This window comes from Aquarana catesbeiana, linkage group LG07 (genome assembly GCF_042186555.1).
Source record: "Aquarana catesbeiana isolate 2022-GZ linkage group LG07, ASM4218655v1, whole genome shotgun sequence".
NCBI classification, from domain to species: Eukaryota; Metazoa; Chordata; class Amphibia; order Anura; family Ranidae; genus Aquarana; species Aquarana catesbeiana.
Window position 1 is genome coordinate 86,209,314 of NC_133330.1, and position 21,676 is coordinate 86,230,989.

Here is a 21,676-nt window from a genome sequence, read left to right on the forward strand (position 1 = left end):
TCTTCTTGAGCCACACCTTTGTTGCCTTGCCGGTATGTTTTGGGTCACTGTCATGCTGAAAGACCCATCCATGACCCATCTTCAGTGTTCTGGCTGAGGGAAGTAGGTTCTCATCCAAGATTTTACAATACATGGCCCCATTAATTGGCCCCTAAGTGCTGCAAAGTCGTTCTGTACCTTTAGCAGAGAAACAGCCCCAAAGCATAATGTTTCCACCTCTGTGCTTAATTGTAGGGATGGTGTTCTTATATTAATAGTCAGAATTTTTCTTCCTCCAAACACAGTGAGTCCCCCTCCTCAAGAAGGCACATGTGCAGTAATGCCAATGAACATCTAAATGATTCAGAGAAGGATTTGGAGAAAGTGCTGTGGTCAGATAAGACCAAAATGTAGCTCTTTGGCAATAACTCAACTCCCTGTGTTTGTAAGAAAAAAAATGCTGACTATGACCCTAAGAACACCATCCCTACAGTCAAGCATGGAGGTGGAAACATGATGCTTTGGGGCTGTTTCTCTGCTAAAGGTAGGGATGAGCTTCATGTTCGAGTTGAACCCATGTTCGACTCGAACATCGGCTGTTCGATCGTTCGTCGAATTGCGAACGATATGGGCCGTTCGCGCCAAATTCGTGTGGCGCGTCACGGCCCATAATTCACTGCGGCATCGCAGTGCATTGCTGGCTGATGATTGGCCAAGCATGCACTATGACCCGCATGCTTGGCCAATCACAGCGCCGCCTGAACAGAGAGCCGTAATTGGCCAAAGCCAAGGAGGCTTTGGCCAATTATGGCTCAGGGGATTTAGTACACGCCCCACACTATATAAGGCCGCCTGCACGGCGGCCCTGTGTAGTGTGTGTTCTGGCGTTCATTGAGAGAGAGAGAGAGAGAGAGACAGACAGTGACATTTGATTTGAGTTAGATAGATTAGGCAGAACAGTCAGTCAGTTAGCTGCACTTACAGTGTATTGTGTATATATATGCATCCCAGGTGTTGCATATATATATATACACTGTATTCAGTTTAGCTAGATCCGTTCTTGTTATCTTCCTACTGACAGGCAGGCTTGTCTTGTTACAGTATTTACAGCTACCTGAAGAAAATTACTGGTGTTCCTTTGATCCTATTAGTACCACAGTCAGGCAGCTAGACTATTTACAGTTAGTGCAGTGCGTCCTGCTCACAGTGTTCAGCTAGATCCGTTCCTGTTATCTTCTTACTGACAGGCAGGCTTGTCTTGTTATAGTATATACAGCTACCTGAAGAAAATTACTGGTGTTCTTTTGATCCTATTAGTACCACAGTCAGGCAGCTAGACTATTTACAGTTAGTGCAGTGCGTCCTGCTCACAGTGTTCAACTACATCCGTTCCTGTTATCTTCTTACTGACAGGCAGGCTTGTCTTGTTACAGTATATATAGCTACCTGAAGAAAATTACTGGTGTTCTTTTGATCCTATTAGTACCACAGTCAGGCAGCTAGACTATTTACAGTTAGTGCAGTGCGTCCTGCTCACAGTGTTCAGCTAAACCTACAAGTTAGTGGGGTGCGTCCTGCTCACAGTGTTCAGCTAAACCTACAAGTTAGTGTGGTGCGTCCACCTCACAGTGTTCAGCTAAACCTACAAGTTAGTGCAGTGCGTCCTGCTCACAGTGTTCAGCTAGATCCGTTCCTGTTATCTTCCTACTGACAGGCAGGCTTGTCTTGTTACAGTATATACAGCTACCTGAAGAAAATTACTGGTGTTCTTTTGATCCTATTAGTACCACAGCCAGGCAGCTAGACTATTTACAGTTAGTGCAGTGCGTCCTGCTCACAGTGTTCAGCTAAACCTACAAAAGTTAGTGGGGTGCGTCCTGCTCAGTGTTCAGCTAAACCTTCAAGTTAGTGCGGTGCGTCCTGCTCACAGTGTTCAGCTAGATCCGTTCCTGTTATCTTCTTACTGACAGGCAGGCTTGTCTTGTTACAGTATATACAGCTACCTGAAGAAAATTACTGGTGTTCTTTTGATCCTTTTAGTACCACAGTCAGGCAGCTAGACTATTTACAGTTAGTGCAGTGCGTCCTGCTCACAGTGTTCAGCTAAACCTACAAAAGTTAGTGGGGTGCGTCCTGCTCAGTGTTCAGCTAAACCTTCAAGTTAGTGCGGTGCGTCCTGCTCACAGTGTTCAGCTAAACCTACAAGTTAGTGGGGTGCGTCCTGCTCACAGTGTTCAGCTAAACCTACAAGTTAGTGTGGTGCGTCCACCTCACAGTGTTCAGCTAAACCTACAAGTTAGTGCAGTGCGTCCTGTTCACAGTGTTCAGCTAAACCTACAAGTTAGTGGGGTGCGTCCTGCTCACAGTGTTCAGCTAAACCTACAAGTTAGTGTGGTGCGTCCACCTCACAGTGTTCAGCTAAACCTACAAGTTAGTGCAGTGCGTCCTGTTCACAGTGTTCAGCTAGATCCGTTCCTGTTATCTTCTTATTGACAGGCAGGCTTGTCTTGTTACAGTATATACAGCTACCTGAAGAAAATTACTGGTGTTCTTTTGATCCTATTAGTACCACAGTCAGGCAGCTAGACTATTTACAGTTAGTGCAGTGCATCCTGCTCACAGTGTTCAGCTAAACCTACAAGTTAGTGGGGTGCGTCCTGCTCACAGTGTTCAGCTAAACCTACAAGTTAGTGTGGTGCGTCCACCTCACAGTGTTCAGCTAAACCTACAAGTTAGTGCAGTGCGTCCTGCTCACAGTGTTCAGCTAAATCCGTTCCTGTTATCTTCCTACTGACAGGCAGGCTTGTATTGTTACAGTATATACAGCTACCTGAAGAAAATTACTGGTGTTCTTTTGATCCTATTAGTACCACAGTCAGGCAGCTAGACTATTTACAGTTAGTGCAGTGCGTCCTGCTCACAGTGTTCAGCTAAACCTACAGGTTAGTGGGGTGCGTCCTGCTCACAGTGTTCAGCTAAACCTACAAGTTAGTGTGGTGCGTCCACCTCACAGTGTTCAGCTAAACCTACAAGTTAGTGCAGTGCGTCCTGCTCACAGTGTTCAGCTAGATCAGTTCCTGTTATCTTCTTACTGACAGGCAGGCTTGTCTTGTTACAGTATATACAGCTACCTGAAGAAAATTAATGGTGTTCTTTTGATCCTATTAGTACCACAGTCAGGCAGCTAGACTATTTACAGTTAGTGCAGTGCGTCCTGCTCACAGTGTTCAGCTAAACCTACAAGTTAGTGGGGTGCGTCCTGCTCACAGTGTTCAGCTAAACCTACAAGTTAGTGGGGTGCGTCCTGCTCACAGTGTTCAGCTAAACCTACAAGTTAGTGTGGTGCGTCCACCTCACAGTGTTCAGTTAAACCTACAAGTTAGTGCAGTGCGTCCTGTTCACAGTGTTCAGCTAAACCTACAAGTTAGTGGGGTGCGTCCTGCTCACAGTGTTCAGCTAAACCTACAAGTTAGTGTGGTGCGTCCACCTCACAGTGTTCAGCTAAACCTACAAGTTAGTGCAGTGCGTCCTGTTCACAGTGTTCAGCTAGATCCGTTCCTGTTATCTTCTTATTGACAGGCAGGCTTGTCTTGTTACAGTATATACAGCTACCTGAAGAAAATTACTGGTGTTCTTTTGATCCTATTAGTACCACAGTCAGGCAGCTAGACTATTTACAGTTAGTGCAGTGCATCCTGCTCACAGTGTTCAGCTAAACCTACAAGTTAGTGGGGTGCGTCCTGCTCACAGTGTTCAGCTAAACCTACAAGTTAGTGTGGTGCGTCCACCTCACAGTGTTCAGCTAAACCTACAAGTTAGTGCAGTGCGTCCTGCTCACAGTGTTCAGCTAAATCCGTTCCTGTTATCTTCCTACTGACAGGCAGGCTTGTATTGTTACAGTATATACAGCTACCTGAAGAAAATTACTGGTGTTCTTTTGATCCTATTAGTACCACAGTCAGGCAGCTAGACTATTTACAGTTAGTGCAGTGCGTCCTGCTCACAGTGTTCAGCTAAACCTACAGGTTAGTGGGGTGCGTCCTGCTCACAGTGTTCAGCTAAACCTACAAGTTAGTGTGGTGCGTCCACCTCACAGTGTTCAGCTAAACCTACAAGTTAGTGCAGTGCGTCCTGCTCACAGTGTTCAGCTAGATCAGTTCCTGTTATCTTCTTACTGACAGGCAGGCTTGTCTTGTTACAGTATATACAGCTACCTGAAGAAAATTAATGGTGTTCTTTTGATCCTATTAGTACCACAGTCAGGCAGCTAGACTATTTACAGTTAGTGCAGTGCGTCCTGCTCACAGTGTTCAGCTAAACCTACAAGTTAGTGGGGTGCGTCCTGCTCACAGTGTTCAGCTAAACCTACAAGTTAGTGGGGTGCGTCCTGCTCACAGTGTTCAGCTAAACCTACAAGTTAGTGTGGTGCGTCCACCTCACAGTGTTCAGCTAAACCTACAAGTTAGTGTGGTGCGTCCACCCCACAGTGTTCGGCTAAACCTACAAGTTAGTGGGGTGCGTCCTGCTCACAGTGTTCAGCTAAACCTACAAGTTAGTGGGGTGCGTCCACCTCACAGTGTTCAGCTAAAGCTACCTGTAGAAGGTTGGTGGTGTTCTCATACTACAGGCAGGCAGTTGATTTTGCTAGCTGCAGTATCAGTACATATATATATATATATATCCCAGCTTAGTGCAGCTACAGGCCATTAGTATGTCTGGAAGGCCAAGAAGGAGAGGCAGACAGTCACAAGCCAATAAGAGAGGGCAAGCAGGCTCTGTGTCTAGTGCTGGTCATGGAGACGGCGCATCCTCATCAGCATGTGGCCGTGGGACACGATTGGGCTTTTTTTCGGCAGCTGGCCGTGTTGAGCCACAACATGCGGAAGACTTGGTCGAGTGGATGACCAAGCCGTCCTCATCCTCCTCATCCTCTCTCACCCATGCCCAGGGTACTTTGTCTGGCAAAGCAGCGGCCTCTTCCCTCGGCTCAATGTCATCAGTGACTCCTTCCCTAGCCCCACCATGTCCTCCTGAGGAGTCCCTCGAACTGTTTGACCACAGTGTTGGGCACATGCTCCAGGAGGATGCCCAGCGTTTGGAAGGCTCTGATGATGATACTGAGCTCGATGAAGGCAGTAACATGAGCGCAGACAGAGGGGGTGCCCAAGAAGGACAGCAATCTGGCAGTCATGCTCCCCCTGCTGCAGCATACTGCCAGGTTTGCTCCAGTGATGAGGAGGGAGGGGATGATGAGGTCACTGACTCAACGTGGGTGCCTGATAGGAGAGAGGAGGAGGAGGAGGCGGCACATCACCAACGAGGCAGGATGCCCTCCAGGGGCCAGCCTAAGGGCAGCACATTGACTGCATCACACCCCAAAGCTCCACATGTGCAGGGCGCTGCAGTCTCTGCGCGTTATTCAAAAAGTTCTTTGGTGTGGGCCTTTTTTGAGACGAGTGCATCAGATCGCACCGCTGCTATTTGCAACATATGTCTCAAGCGTATCTCGCGTGGCAAAACATCTCCCGCTTGGGTACCACATGCTTGACCAGACATATGTTGACCTGCCATGCAGTTCGTTGACAAGCGTATCTAAAAGACCCACACCAAAGAACAAAGAGGACCTTTCCTTGCTCCTCATCAGCTGAAATCTCCAACCCCACTATACCTTCAGTCCTCTCTGAGACCTGCACTGAGAGGAATGAAGGTGTAGAATTAGGTGTGTCACAGCCAAGTACTTGTGGGCAATCTGCTTTTGGTACACCGACGTCAGATTGTACCAGGCAAATTTCCCTGTCCCTGCACCGCCGAAAGAAGTTTGCTCCCAGCCATCCACATGCGCAGCGGTTGAATGCTAGCTTGGCAAAATTGCTAGCACTTCAACTGCTGCCTTTTCAGTTGGTAGACTCTGCCCCCTTCCGTGAGTTTGTGGAATGTGCGGTTCCTCAGTGGCAGGTACCTAAACGCCACTTTTTCTCACGGAAGGCGATTACGGCTCTCTACCGGCATGTGGAAGGCAATGTCCATGCCTCGCTGGACAGGGCGGTCAGCGGTAAGGTGCATATTACCGCTGACTCATGGTCCAGCAGGCATGGACAGGGATGTTACTGAAGTTTCACGGCGCATTGGGTGACTCTGCTGGCAGCTGGGAAGGATGCAGGACAAGGTGCAGTAGTGTTGGAGGTTGTTCCGCCACCACGCCTCCAAAATGCTAATGATTGTGACACACCTCTCTCCTCCACCCCCTCCTCTTCTTCTTCCTCCATGGCCTCTTCCTGTGCTTTGTCCTCGGAACCAGCGGTGCTCCGTAGCTATTCAAAGGGCTACGCAAGTACGCAGGCCAAAAGATGCCATGCGGTGCTTGAGCTGGTGTGCTTGGGGGACAGGAGCCACACTGGGGCAGAGGTTCTGTCAGCTCTGCAGGGGCAGGTTCAGAGGTGGTTGACGCCACGCCAACTTAAGGCAGGAATGGTGGTTTGCGACAATGGCACCAACCTCCTCTCTGCCCTCCGACAGGGACAAATGACCCATGTGCCCTGTTTGGCTCACGTCCTTAACTTGGTGGTGCAGCAGTTCTTGGGCAGGTACCCGGGCTTACAGGATGTCCTGAGGCAGGCCAGGAAAGTCTGTGTGCATTTCCGCCGGTCATATAATGCCAGTGCTCGGCTGACGGAACTCCAAAAGGAGTTTAACCTGCCCAAGAACCGCCTAATCTGTGACATGCCCACCAGGTGGAACTCAACGTTGGCCATGCTGCAGCGGCTGCACACGCAGCAGAGGGCCATCAATGAGTACCTGTGCGACTATAGCACCAGGACAGGGTCAGGGGAGCTTGGATTTTTTTCCCCACGCCAGTGGGCCATGATCAGGGATGCATGCACTGTCCTGTCACCATTTGAGGAGGCCACGAGGATGGTGAGCAGTGACAGTGCATGCATCAGTGACACTGTCCCCCTTGTCCACCTGTTGGAGCACACGCTGCGTGGAATAATGGACAGGGCACTTGAGGCAGAACAGAGGCAGGAAGAGGAGGACTTCCTTAGCTCTCAAGGCCCCCTTTATCCAGACAGTGTTTCTGCATGCCCGCCGATCACACAGGAAGAGGACGAGGAGGAGGAGGAGGAAGATTGTGTCAGTATGGAGGTGGAGCCTGGCACTCAGCATCAGCAGCAGTCTTTAAGGGATCAGTCCCAAGAAACACATGGACTTGTACGTGGCTGGGAGGAGGTGGCTGCGGACCATGTCGTCCTTAGTGACCCAGAGGACTCCGGACCGAATGCCTCAGCAAACCTACGCTGCATGGCCTCCCTGATCCTGCAAAGCCTGCGTAAGGATCCTCGTATTCGTGGTATCAAGGAGAAGGACCAATACTGGCTGACAACCCTCCTTGATCCACGTTACAAGGGTAAGGTTGCGGACCTTATCTTGCCATCGCAGAGGGAGCAGAGGATGAAACATCTTCGGGAGGCCTTGCAGAAAGGTCTGTGCAACGCGTTCCCAGAGACTGGGAGGTTACAAACTCCTGTTTCTGGACAACGTGTTGCTGAGGCTTCGGTCAGTCAAAGAAGGAGCGGTGGAGAAGGTGGCCGTCTGACCGATGCATTCAGACAATTTTTTTGTCCGCAGCCCCAAGGTATGATCGGTTCCAGCAACCATCGCCAGCGTCTGTTTTACATGGTGCAGGAATACCTAGGGGCAAGATCAGACTTGGACACCTTTCCCACCGAAAATCCTCTGGGTTACTGGGTCTTGAGGATGGATCACTGGCCAGAGCTTGCACAGTATGCAATTGAGCAACTGGCCTGTCCTGCATCCAGCGTTCTTTCGTAACGCACATTCAGTGCTGCTGGAGGCTTTGTAACCGATCACAGGGTGCGTCTGTCCACCGGCTCGGTCGATCGACTGACCTTCATAAAAATGAATCAGTCTTGGATCACCACCAGCTACCAAGCACCTGATGCTGATGTAACCGAATAATTTTTTTTAAAATCTCGGATCCCTTCAAAGACTTCCTATGCTGATGCTGAGTGACTATCCCTGAGTAATTATCCTCTTCCTCCTCAATCATCACGCTGATAGCTTGAAAGAACATTTTTGGTTCTGGGCGCCACCACCAATGCCTAAGGCACAATTTTTCAGCCCCTGTTTAACAGAGGCGTGTGATTACAATTTTTGATGCAATACTTTGCAGCAGGGCTCGTTCCTGCGTTCCAACTAGAGTGTCTGTGAGGGGTTGCAGTGTTGTGGCACCAGCACCAGTGCCTAAGGCCCAATTTTTCTGCCCCTGTTTAACAGGGGCGTGTAATTACAATTTTTGATGCAATACTTTGCAGCAGGGCTCGTTCCTGCGTTCCAACTAGAGTGTTTGTGAGGGGTTGCAGTGTTGTAGCACCAGTGCCTAAGGCCCAATTTTTCTGCCCCTGTTTAACAGGGGCGTGTAATTACAATTTTTGATGCAATACTTTGCAGCAGGGCTCGTTCCTGCGTTCCAACTTGAGTGTCTGTGAGGGGTTGCAGTGTTGTAGCACCAGCACCAGTGCCTAATGCCCAATTTTTCTGCCCCTGTTTAACAGGGGCGTGTAATTACAATTTTTGATGCAATACTTTGCAGCAGGGCTCGTTCCTGCGTTCCAACTAGAGTGTCTGTGAGGGGTTGCAGTGTTGTGGCACCAGCACCACCACCACCACCACCAAAGGCCCAATTTTTCTGCCCCTGTTCAACAGGGGCATGTAATTACAATTCTTGATCTAATATTTCACAGCAGGGCCCATTTCTGCACCCACCAAGAGCGAGTGAGGACTTACAGTGTTGTGGCACCAGCACCACCACCACCACCAAAGGCCCAGTTTTTCTGCCCCTGTTCAACAGGGGCATGTAATTACAATTCTTGATGTAATATTTCACAGCAGGGCCCTGTGAGGGCTTACGTTGTTGTGGCCACAACAACACCTAAGGCCCAAATTTATGCTGAGTATATAGGGCAGGCCCCTACTTTCAAACATCTAACTTACAAACGACTCCTACTTGCAAACGGAAGGAGACAACAGGAAGTGAGATGAAATCTACCCCTAGGAAGGGAAATTCTCTCCTGTAAGAGTTAATAGGTCCGCCATTTTGGATGACCCCGGAAGTGCCAATGCAAACAAGCCTGGGAGCTGGATTCTCATCAGAGGGGTCTTTGTCCCTATATAAAGGAGTCTGGCTGCAGTGGGCAAGTAACCCAGACGAAGTCTTGTATGACGAAACGCGTCGGGAGGACTCCACTGCCGCCATTTTACTTGCAAGCGCTTTTTATTCTGAAATGTAAGTGTTTTTCCTTTTAATAAATTTTTTATGGTTTACAGAATTACGCTATGAGCCCCTTCTTCATTACATGTGGGTAATGTCCGTTGGTGTCCGAGCTTCCATATGAAGAAGACCTCTTTGGGATAGCAACGTTACAACTTCACCATTCACCAGCCCTTGGTTCCCTACCTTCATTGCCAGTGAGCAATCCAAGCCTGTTTGACCCATGTAGCGTATGCTAGGTGGGTCCCAACTTTCTGGTAAGCCTCCAGTCATCCTAGGTGGCGGTTTCGCACAAGAGTCTGTCAGCACATGTTGGATTACATACAGAAATCTCTCACGAGTATATGTTTTGGAATTTATCACCATTGCAAAATTTATGTTCACCGTATCTGCACATTCAGTTTTGGACTTTATTGCCATTTTTACATCCTGTTATCACTTTTGGTGACCCTAAGGCTTTATAACATAAGTGTTCTATATGTATGAATGTTCACAAAGTATACAAAACACTATCTTTTCACAATTCATTTTGCTATTATATGTGGTATAGCAATATTTTCTTTCTCATTTTTTAGCGCCACACTTTGTTATATATGATTTATTACAAATTTTCTATTTGTTGTGTTAGCTGCTTACATCTATGACTTTTTTGGAGTAAGCGCATGGTTTATAGGTTTTTTATGCACAAGAGTTAATATGGGAAAAACATTTCTCCTTTCCACTGATGCTTTCCAATCCTTGTTCCACAAAAAAACCCAAATTTTCAAAAAACATTTGTCATTGGGACAAAAAGTGAGGTGAAATCTTCTAAAGAGGAGGAAAGACAGCAAAACAAATGTCACAGGGGTGATAACACTTCCCTATGTTTTCCAAAAAGCTTAAAAAAGATTTTTTGGCTGGAGCTAAACACATTAAAAATGTACCCGTTCAAAATGACAAACAGATTCCACTTAACAACAAACCTACAGTCCCTGTCTTGTTTGCACCGCCTGTATACTGCTGTTCAGAGTATATAGAGCCTTGTGGCCCCACACCTTTCCTTATTTTAATTTGGGTGCGGGGTTCCCCTTAACATCCATACAAGACCCAAAGGGCCTGGTAATGGACTGGGGGGTACCCATGCCGTTTGTCTCACTGATTTTCATCCATATTGCCAGGACCCGACATTACATTAAACCCGCAAGCAGTTTTAAATGAGATTTTTTCCTTTAAAAATGACATTTGGTGCAGGGATTGTTCTAAACACGGGAAACACGCGCGACTTTACAGGCATACTATAGACACCCCCAGGTACGATATTTAAAGGAATATTTCACTTTTTTTTTTTACTTTAACCATCATTAAAATCACTGCTCCCGAAAAAACGGCCGTTTTTAAAAGTTTTTTTTGCATTGATACATGTCCCCTGGGGTAGAACCCCAAATCCTTTTTAGGACAATACCATGCAAATTAGCCTTTAAAATGAGCACTTTTGATTTCGAACGTTCGAGTCCCATAGACGTCAATGGGGTTCTAACGTTCGTGCAAATTTTCGGTCTGTTCGCAGGTTCTGGTGCGAACCGAACCGGGGGGTGTTCGGCTCATCCCTAGCTAAAGGTACATGCCAACTTTGCCGCATTGCGGGGCCAATGGACGGGGCCATGTATTGTAAAATCTTAGATGAGACCCTTCTTCCCTCAGCCACTGAAGATGGGTCATGGATGGGTCTTTCAGCATGACAATGACCCAAAACATACCACCAAGGCAACAAAGGAGTGGCTCTAGAAGAAGCGCATTAAGGTCACGGAGTGGCCTAGCCAGTCTATTTTAATTAAATAAATTAATGGAAGGAGCGGAAACTTTGAGTTGCCAAGAGAAAGCCAAGAAATCTTAAGGCTTTAGAGAAGATTTGTTAAAAAGAGTGGATCAAAATCCCTCCTGAGATGTATGCAAACCTGGTCACCAACTACAAGAAGCGTCTTACCTCTGTGCTTGCCAACAAGGGTTTCTCCAACAAGTACTAAGTGATGTTTTGCTTGGGGATCAAATACTTATTTTACTCACTGAACTGCAACTTAATTAATAGCATTTGTTTTATGTTTTTTTTTTTCTGGATTTTTGGTTGACATTCTGTCTCTATCATTTAAAATACACCTATGATAAAAATTATAGACCCTTCATTTCTTTGTAAGAGGGCAAACTTACAAAATCTACAGGGGATCAAATCATTTTTTCCCCACCGTGTATATTTGTGTGTGTGTGTATATATATATATATATATATATATATATATATATATATATATATATATATACATACACACATATATATATATATACATATACATATATATATATATATATATACATATATACACACACACACATATACATATATACATACACACACACACACACACACACACACACACACAGTGGGGAAAAAATGATTTGATCCCCTGTAGATTTTGTAAGTTTGCCCTCTTACAAAGCAATGAAGGGTCTATAATTTTATTATTAATATTATTAATTATTATTAATTATTATTTATATATATTTATTTATAAAAAGTGCTAATAAATAAGATACATTATTGGATTACATGTCACATCATTGCTGCATTATGTAGCTTTTCACATCCTTTCCTACCTCTCTTTGTTACATGAACAATATACTGTACTGTACAAGTAGTTTTACTGTTACAGTTAAATTACACTAAACTCTGGTTTAAAAAAATAAAATTCCATTCAAGTATGTATTCTTAACTCAGAAAAAGTACTTTCAATTGCTCTGAGCCTCCTTTTAAGTTTACTACCACTTTAAAAGTGACAAATATGCAAAAAAAAGAAAAATCAGGAAGGGGGCAAATATTTAGTTGGTATTGCAACCTTGCGACTTGTCATTTTATGTTTTGAAAGAGTAAAGAGTCCATGGCAAAGATCTTTTTCTATATTTAAAAAGGAGCTTTCCATTCATTTAAACTGCGAAATATAAAAATTGTTGATTTTTTGGGGGGGGAGGGGCACCTTAAATATTATCTTATATCTGGTTCTTTTATACAAGCTATTTTCAGTGCGTTTGGTGGCTATGGTTGCTACAATGATGCAAGACAATGTTTTATAAGTTTTAGATTAATATAAATATTTCAATAAAGCTATTTTTATATTGTTCATGGTCTATATGCCATTTAAATTTCTAATATTTAAATTTTCAGTTCAACTCCTAGCTTGCACAAGGTGATCATGTGCGTACTGAAGGGAAAGGAGGGAATAAAGTGAACCTGTTTGTGCAAAGCAAGGCTTCACTAGTTCCAGGAAGCAATCGAGTACTAGACAATGTGCATAAAGCACTGAAGGTTGACTGTTATGCCCCGTACACACGGTCGGATTTTCCGATGGACAATGTCCGATCGGAGCGTGTTGTCGGAAATTACGACCGTGTGTGGGCGCCATCGGACATTTTCCATCGGATTTTCCGACACACAAAGTTGGACAGCAGGAGATAACATTTTCCGACAACAAAATCCGATCGCGTCAATTCCGACCGTGTGTGGCCTGTTCCGACGCACAAAGTGCCACGCATGCTCAGAAGAAATTCCGACACGGGACAGCTCGTTCTGGTAAACTTAGCGTTCGCAATGGATACAGCACTTTCGTCACGCTGCAATGTTCAAAATGGTTTAATACAGCGCACTCTCTTCTTCTTTATAATGTGACAAGAATTAAGTAGTTTTGATGCTCATATTCACACACACTTCTCACGAACTTATTTCGTTACTATTTATCGGGATTCCTTCAATATATTTTGATTTCTCACATCTGACAACATATTTTTTTTTTTTGTTTGACTTTAATGTAGATTCTTTTTTTGTGTTTCTCTTTTTTAATTTTTTTTTTTGGTGATTTTGATTTGTACTCCCAAAAATGTTTGTGTGTTTTTTGTGACAAGTTCCCACAACACCATTGATATGTTGTTCTATTTAATCTGTAGGAGATTGTTTGGTGTTGTTGTCCCTTGTTAATTTCACATTTTATGTTTTTAGAAATGTACCTGAATCGTCACCAACAAACTGTCCTTTTTGGATGAAAAAACACACAGGAGAGTAGAATTTACCGAAAAAATTTTATTAAGGGCTCACAACTATAAAAAAACAAAGAGGGAGGCAACGCTGGAGAAACTGCAGAAGTGGGCGAAGCCTTGGACCCCCAGGGCAGACATCAATTATTTAAAAGCAAAATTGTTGGCCTGAGGAGTCCATATCTAAGGGAGGGCAGTCTGGTCCAGAAGTCCCAGAGATCCGGAAAGCAGCAGATGACATCTATGTCCCCAGGCTGTGGTCATACGAGAGACTGCAGCTTTTGTCAGACCAGACTGAACCCAGGGCAATCACTCTTTGGTCTTCTTTCCACGCCTCCTTCCACGCTGTGGCTGTGGTGGTGGAGTTGTGGCAGCAGGAGGAGGAGGAGGAGGAGGATCGTCGATCTCAATGACATCCGTCTTGTGTGTCAGTTCCCCACTCTCCCCCTTACATAGGACTTTATAAATCAGGTCCTCAGAGATCTTGCGTTGGCCCTCCTGCATGCCCAGCAATTTGGTGGCAGCCATGCAGGCAAAGGCCTCTTCAGGACTGGGGAAGGCTCTGAGGGACGCCGAAGCCTCCTGGATCAGCCTGTATGCTGAATCCTGCACAGGACTGGGAGTCATCTTCCTGGCTCGTTTATGTGGCAGGCGGAGGGGAGGAACCTGAGACTCAGTCAGGCTGCGACTGGTCCCAGGCTTCTCTTGGCTGACACTTAGCCCCGCCTCCTCCTGGCTGCCACTAATCCCCGCCTCCTCCTGGCTGACACTAATCCCCGCCTCCTCCTGGCTGCCACATTCCACAGCCTCCTCCTGGCTGAGGTCTTCCTGTGTATGAAAAAGGGACATCGTTTTAGTATTTTTTACATCAATCACACACAATTTTCACCTCCTGACTGCTGCAAATTGAATGTTAACAAATATAACAGACTATCATTCTGAGCCCAGCATTTTGCATTCTTGTCCCAATTTTGGGTGCCCACTACTGTCTATTGATATGTAAAACACTTTTTTTAATCAGCAATTAGTGATCAATACTAACATCTAGTAAACATCATTTCTTTATTGCCAAGAAATCTGTAGAAGAATGCTATACCTGACTCCAGCTGGGCTCCTCCATTTCTTCCTGGCTGGAAGGCCCAGGTTGGACATCAGAAGCCTCAGCTGGGGTGGAAGGAAGAGTGGAAGGAAGAGTAGAGAGGGATTCCCTGACTTCAGTGTGGTCTGACAGAAATCGCAGTCTCTCATAGTACCACAGCCTGGGGACATAAATGTCATCTGCTGCAGCTCCGGACCTCTGGGAATCTGTGACCTTCTTGCGCTCCCTAAGATACGTGCTCCTCAGGCCACCAATTTTTGCTTTTAAATAAGGGATGGTTGCTGTGGGGACCACCGGCTTCACCAACTCCAGCAGTTTCTCCAGCGCTGCCTGCCTCTTTTGTTTATGGTTATAGTGGGGGTGTCTCACTTGCCACAGACAGGGCAGCTCCCTGTACTTGTCAATGAACAGGGGCAGGAAATTGTGGTCGTTGAACCCATCCATTTTCTCTGCAAGACACAACACAAGACAAACCCTAATGTCAGGCCAAACTCCCCTAATCTTGTTACAATATAGGCTTCCATTTCGAAGCAGTATAGGCGCAAGTTTAGATCCTACCTTCGTTAGCACGATCGGCGTCTCCGATGCTCCTTCCTCTGCTCACAGATCGTACTTAAGACGCGCGCGTTACGATTTATACACACTGCGCATGCGCATAACTCCGCCCGCCCCTGACGTTCTTTCTAGTCTATTCCCCGCCCCCTTTCGTTCGGCGCAGTGGGGGAAGAGCACATGGCGGATAGACAGCAGGATCGTGCTAATTGTAGCAACGAGGAGGAGGAGGAGGAGGAAAGGCCGGAGCCTGAAACGTCCCGATCCAGAAGGAGATTAAAGGACTCAAATATGTCCTTTGGGGAGATGTTGGAGATGGTGGACATCCTGAAGAAGGCCGACTATGATGGAAAGTATGGGCCTTACCCCAACCACAATTTCCGAAAGGCCAAGATCATGGCAAAAGTGGTCAGGAGTCTGCACCGGAAATTCGGGTACGACGATCGAAAGATCAGCTCAGGAAGCGGTGGTCGGACCTGAAATTACGAGAACATGAGCAGTACAGAAAGATCCGGAGAGTGCTGCAAAAAAGTAAGTATTTGTGCTGTGTTCCTATTGTTTTTGTGTTTATTACGTTCGTGCTGCTCCATGTGCTTTTAGGAACTGTTGTACAGTTTAAAATGGCAACTTTCATGTTCATGGGCACATTATTCGTTCGGATCACACATTTTTATTTCAGACGATAAAATACCATTGTTTAGGCCATATGCATTTGCCCACCATTTTGACGCCCTATACTTGTCTTCAAAGAATTGGGTTGTGTAGATGGGTTTGTTACTAGAATGAAATGCAAACTAGATTGTGTGTAAGGAGAGGACACTCAGCAGCTGTTTTCACATCTGGACACTGGAGCACTAGTGTGAGACACAAGAACACCATTTTTATTAGGGGGGCCACACAGGTGCTCCAGTGTATACTATAGGGGGGTCTCCATCTGTGAAGCTTGTACAAAACAGGTAAAGTATTGCAGCTTGACAAAGGACACTCAAAATTCTACATCTTGGAACTCTGCTAAAATAGATCATTGTACCCCACTTCCAAGCAATGTTTCATCTTTCTAGTTCTGCCATCAAATATCCGTGTGCTAATTATACCATTTTTGTTTTACATAGGGGAGAAAAGACTCGGAGGACACCCCTCATCCGAGGAGACCAGAGACCCCCCCCCTCTGGAAGAAGGGGAAATCCACCCAACACAAGATGAGCAGGAGGAAGAAGACGTGGTGGAACTAGTCACCACAACAGGTGAGTGTCTGCGACCACAGGCTCAGATAAGAGATGGATGGCGGCATTTTTTTGGAAACCTAATTTATTTTGGGTTCCTCTCTTTTTAGGTGATCGTGAGGTTGTGGATGAAGATCCTTTCACATCCGAAAGTGCCCAGATCCTGATCGGGGAGATCATGGGGTGTAATTTACAATTGGAAAACATCAAGGAAAACATCAATGATGTTATTCCAAAATATAAAAACATCATTGATGTTTTGGGGCGAGTTTAAAACCCCTCCAAATCACTTTCTTCTTTTGTGTGCTACAATGTGCGAAATGTTTTTGTGATTTTTCCCAAAGCCAAATTTGGAGGATGCACACAGTGTGTCAACATGTGCTATCTGCCATCACGGGAGATCAATGGACACGTTTTGGGGGTGCAACACCTTCCTCAATAATAAAGTAGCGGTGAGGAAGGGCTTTCTCCCCCAAAACACGTCCCTTGATCCCCCCGTGATGGCAGATAGCACATGTTGACATTGTGAAATTTGTGTGCATCTTCCAAATTTGGCTTTTCCAGGGGTGATTTCCCCCCATCTGAACGCAATATCAAACACAGTTCCTAAATACTCATGTCTGATATTGCCTTCAAGTTCTACCAAATGTGAACTTTGTAAGATCAAGATTTGTGTCTTTCTTGTTGGTTTTACACAGGCCTGTTTTCTATAAAATGCACATTTTGATTTTGGATAATGACACCACAAAAATTGTTATACAACAAACATGTTGGTTTGTCAGAAAAACCTTTGGTAAATGCACATGTGATTGTGCAGGTATTAAAAAGATTGTTCATCAAGAATGTGTGGATTATTGTCTCAACGCTACAACACTTTTGGGGTGATGTAATTGTTGTTTTATGAGAAAATGGGGGTAATTTCCTAAGGGCAAATCCACTTTGCACTACAAGTGCAGTTTCAGTGCAGTCGCAAGTGCACTTGTAGTGAAAAGTGTCTTTGCATTTAGTAAATAACAGCCAACAGTGCTTTGTATAAGGTTACACAATCACGACATTTTCTGGACTCCACACATTTCTGTCAGGGTCAGCTCAAACAAACACAAGCAGTAAATGTCCACAAAGAAGAGCCTGGGGGGAGATGCCTGTCGAGAACTTGAGGTCCTGCAGGCTTCTCCCTGTGGCCAAATACCGCAGGGTAGCGACCAACCTCTGCTCCGGAGTGATGGCTTGCCTCATGCAGGTATCCTGCCTGCTAATATAAGGGGTCAGCGAAGCCAACAAACGGTGAAACACGGGGTCCGTCATCTGGAGAAAGTTCCTGAAATCATCAGGATTATTCTCACGGATCTCACGGAGCAAAGGCATATGACAGAACTGGTCACGCTGAAGCAACCAATTCTTGGTCCATGAACTCCTCCTCACCCTGTTCATGGACTGGACTTGTGTCAAGGTCAGGACCCCAACACCAAGCCCCCGCACAGCACGAACTCTACGAGGAGTACGCATACGAAACATGGCTAGAAAACGGTCGGCTGCTCAGAACGAAGTAACAGAACGCACTGAAGAACAGCAAGGCCTGTGAAGAGCGACCTGAAAACCAGTAACGAACGAACAAGAATACAATGACTACCTAAAGTCACGCGGAACTTGCTGCATGCACTGAAGAGCAGATACAAACCCACAAGCACAAACTGAACGGCAGAAAACGATCTGAAAGCCATGAGTCTGAAAAAGCGCGAATCGTCTCTCACCAAACTTTTACTAACACGAGATTAGCAAAAGGAGCCCAAAGGGTGCCGCGCTTGGTTCTGAACCGGCCTTTTCTAGTCTCGTCGTACGTGGTGTACGTGACCGCGTGGTTTTTGATTGGAAATTCCGACAACTTTGTGCGACCGTGTGTAGGCAAAACAAGTTTGAGCCAACATCCATCGGAAAAAATCCGAGGATTTTGTTGTCGGAATGTCCGAACAAAGTCCGACCGTGTGTACGCCCTATTAGAGGTGAAGTATACCATGGTAGCAATCAATTGATCTCAACAGTGACCAAACTTTTACACATCTCTTTAAAGTATCTTATGGGACCAGCTTTACATTTTGGATGACATATGTCAACACTAAATTAACAAAATACCAAACTTGAATTAATTTATATACAAATTCTGAGGAACTGTTGGTTTTATACCTTTTCTCCAGCGAAGGTTTTTTTGATGGCTGGCTGCAAATCATTTGTTATAAATGATGCCTTGGCGTCTAAAAAGCTGATGCCTTGTTGTTCGTGTATATCTACAGTAATCTGATATGAGGGAAGAAGGGAACGACATTATTATGATTTTACTTTATTAAACAATGGTATTTCCCATGTTAACCATCATTATTAAAAAGCCATTATCAAAAAAAAGTACAAATGTAAACGCATTATCCCTTAAGACACATTTGACAGACAGCATACAAAGTTAGAAGGTATGAAGGGAATTAGAAAGCTTCAGCAGTCCAGGGTCTTCAAAGGACTCCTAACAAGACCCTATCAGAAATGGTCAAGTTATAAACAGCTAGAGAAGACAATTTGAGGAATGCACATCTGTCAACCTTTAATACATCCCAAATTCTCAACTATTCATATTCTACAACTCCTAGGGTAAAGGCATTACCTTTCAAAAAAATGGCTACACTACTGTATAAGAAGATACCAAAAAGTTTGACAAAAAACACAGCTATACTATAATGTCCAGAAGCCTAATAAGAGAAATATTAAGAGAAATGTACATAAGATCTACAGTATATCATAGCTGGTATCTAACAAATTTAACTTAATTCTGCCAAATAATATACTGGTTGTAGAAATATAAAACGTTGTCAAATGCAAATATAGCTTTAATAAAGTGTGTTACCCAAACATATTTCTGATACATGTCTGTCTGTCTGTTGTGTTAAAAAGTATCCTGTTCTCTTTGTATTTCTTTCTTTGTGTAAATACCTGGTGTTCCTGCCATTTCCTCTGATTTCCTACTGACCAAGCTAGGCATAGACGCACATACTTCCCAGCGTAGTCAGTTTTCTGCCTGTCCTCTATTGGCCAAGACTTGTGCTGACATGCCTCCATGCATGACTCTTCACTGGAAAGATCAGTGTATTGCCTTTTCTCTGCCTCTGGCTGATACTCCTTACCCCCTTGCAGATTGCACCCTTTTATGTAGCTGAGAACAGAGGTTATGTGAGCACTCTTTAAAAAAAATAAAAACGGTATTTACTGTATATGTTTTTTTTTTGTTATTTTTTTTTTATATATACACTCACATGTTTTGCCTTGCACTATTTTAAACTGAATTAATCTATGGGCACCAATAAATGCGGTTTGCAGCAATATGGTAATAATAACTTTAACCACAAGATGGTGATGTTTTATATGGCATTCTCATTGCTCCATGTAACTGTATGAGCACTGGCCTTTGAGGTCACTTCCTTTGGGGATAGGCTCCATCTTCCTTGTTTTATATTTATTATGCACATATTTGTACAAGGTTTAGTACTTTTTTTTGTTTTGTTTTGTCACTGATAAATTTGTATTGTATGGTTACCTTATATATTACATTATTTATGTATTAAATGCATTATCACTTTAACAAGTTTTTGCGCTGATCATTTATATGGTGATTAGCACTGCACTTATATTAGCAGTTTTGTGCTGGCTGCTTTCCTCTTATATAAATTTTGGTCCTAAGCGCAGTTACACTTCCAATCTGAAAACTGAATGTTTTTTTTTACAAGGTTAGGATTCAGATATACTGCCTGCTGAGAATAATAAAATACTTTCCAGCACACTCACTATACATCCATAAAACCCTTTGGGTAGCATTGACTCCATCTAGAGGGTTTAGAAAAACTGTTGTATTGTGCTCTTGTTTGAAATCAAAACTACCAATGATACTGAGTGTCATGATCAGGGGTCAGACTCAAAGACCAGTTGCTATAGCAGATACACAGGCAGTCAGCCTGGTGGATTTTGTGGGCTCACCTGAGGTGCGGAGTCTAAGTACTAACTGGTATTCCCCAGAGCTCCGAATGGTGGAGATGGATTTTGCTGCGTGTTAGTACCAGGTCGCAGTCCTCAGGATCGCCCCACCAGGAGGTGAGTAAGCTATGGTCCAGTAGCGGATAAGCAGGTAGGGATCAAACAGAAGCATAGCCAGTAAACAAGCCAAAAGGTCAATAAAGAGTAGTTTGGATCAGGCAGAAGCGTAGTCAAGAAACAAGCCAAGGACCGATAATGAGTGGTAGCAAAATATGGACGGCAACAGGAAAGACAGGAGCGAAATACTGGCTGGAGAGAGCACAATAAGCTGGCAATAAGGAAGTGCAGAGACATGCCTTAAATCAGGAAGTTCATGGGAGGAGCAAAGAGTTCAGGGTTCAAGACAAACAAGGTTTAAGACAGGATCATTCAAGGAATTGTCCCATAACCTGTACAGCATTCCAGGTAGCTCAGCAAGAAGAGACACTGCCTTACACAGCAGAGGTTCTGGATTCAATTGCAGGCCCTGACACCTTTCTGAGGGCCATTGACTCTGTAATATCAGAATGGACTTACTCTGCAAGGAATCTGAACTCTGCACTGAACCGAAGACCAAGTGGACTCTACTTAAAGTGGAACTTCAGTTATTTTTTCATCTTTCCATCTATTAAATCCTCTGCCTTTGTTGTTTTAACTTTGTAAAAAAATTTTTTTCTGCCAGTGAATACCTTATACAGCCCACTTCCTGTTTCTAGTCTGGTAAAAAGCCTAGGCTCATGACATCATGCACAGCTCTCTCTCTCACTCTCGTGAGAGTTTGGCAGTAAGGGAGAGGGATGAGTCATAAGAGGGCCAATGAGAGCTGCAGGGCTGGCTGCCTCTGTGTGTCCGTGTAAATCCAGGAAGTGAACAGGCAGCAGCTTCAGCTGCCCACAGTTAAAATGGATGCAGCCAGACTATGTGGAGTGAGATTTCTGCAGCATATTTGGCAAGTACAGAATCACAGTATACTGTGTATAAAATATAATCCAAAGTGCTTGGAGGGAAGCTTCAGAATGGCAAAGATGTTTTTATTACAAATTATGTGAGCAGATGGCAGTTGCTCTTTTACTATTTTTTTACCTTATGAAATACATTTATTTTCCTGCTGTTTGTGTCTGTTTTTTAATACCTTTTCTGACACCCGCCAGAGCTGGCCACTGGATTTCCTTCGCCTCTCACTAACACAGGTTAGCAGAGCAGGGAGCAGGAGGCAGAACTAGCTGGGTGTTAGTACCAGGTCGCGGTCCTCAGGTTTGCCCCACAAGGGTGTGAGCAAGCTGGAGTTCAGAAGCAGATGAGCAGATAAGGAACAAACAGCAGCGTGGTCAGTAAACAAACCAAAAGTCGGTAATGAGTAGTTGCAGGTTGGGATCAGGCAGTGGAGTAGTCAAGGAACAAGCCAAGGGTCAAGCATGAGTGGTAGCAAAAT

The 21,676-nt window shown here is 44.8% G+C and overlaps 1 protein-coding gene across 1 annotated transcript in view; it reads right to left on the reverse strand.

Annotated features, from left to right (window-relative positions):
• Positions 1 to 21,676, reverse strand: part of LOC141103136 (inter-alpha-trypsin inhibitor heavy chain H3-like) — a 171,909-nt gene that overhangs the window by 88,311 nt on the left and 61,922 nt on the right. Inside the window, 1 exon segment of the mRNA XM_073592415.1 lies at positions 18,379 to 18,489. Within this exon segment, the coding sequence (XP_073448516.1) occupies positions 18,379 to 18,489 (111 nt within the window).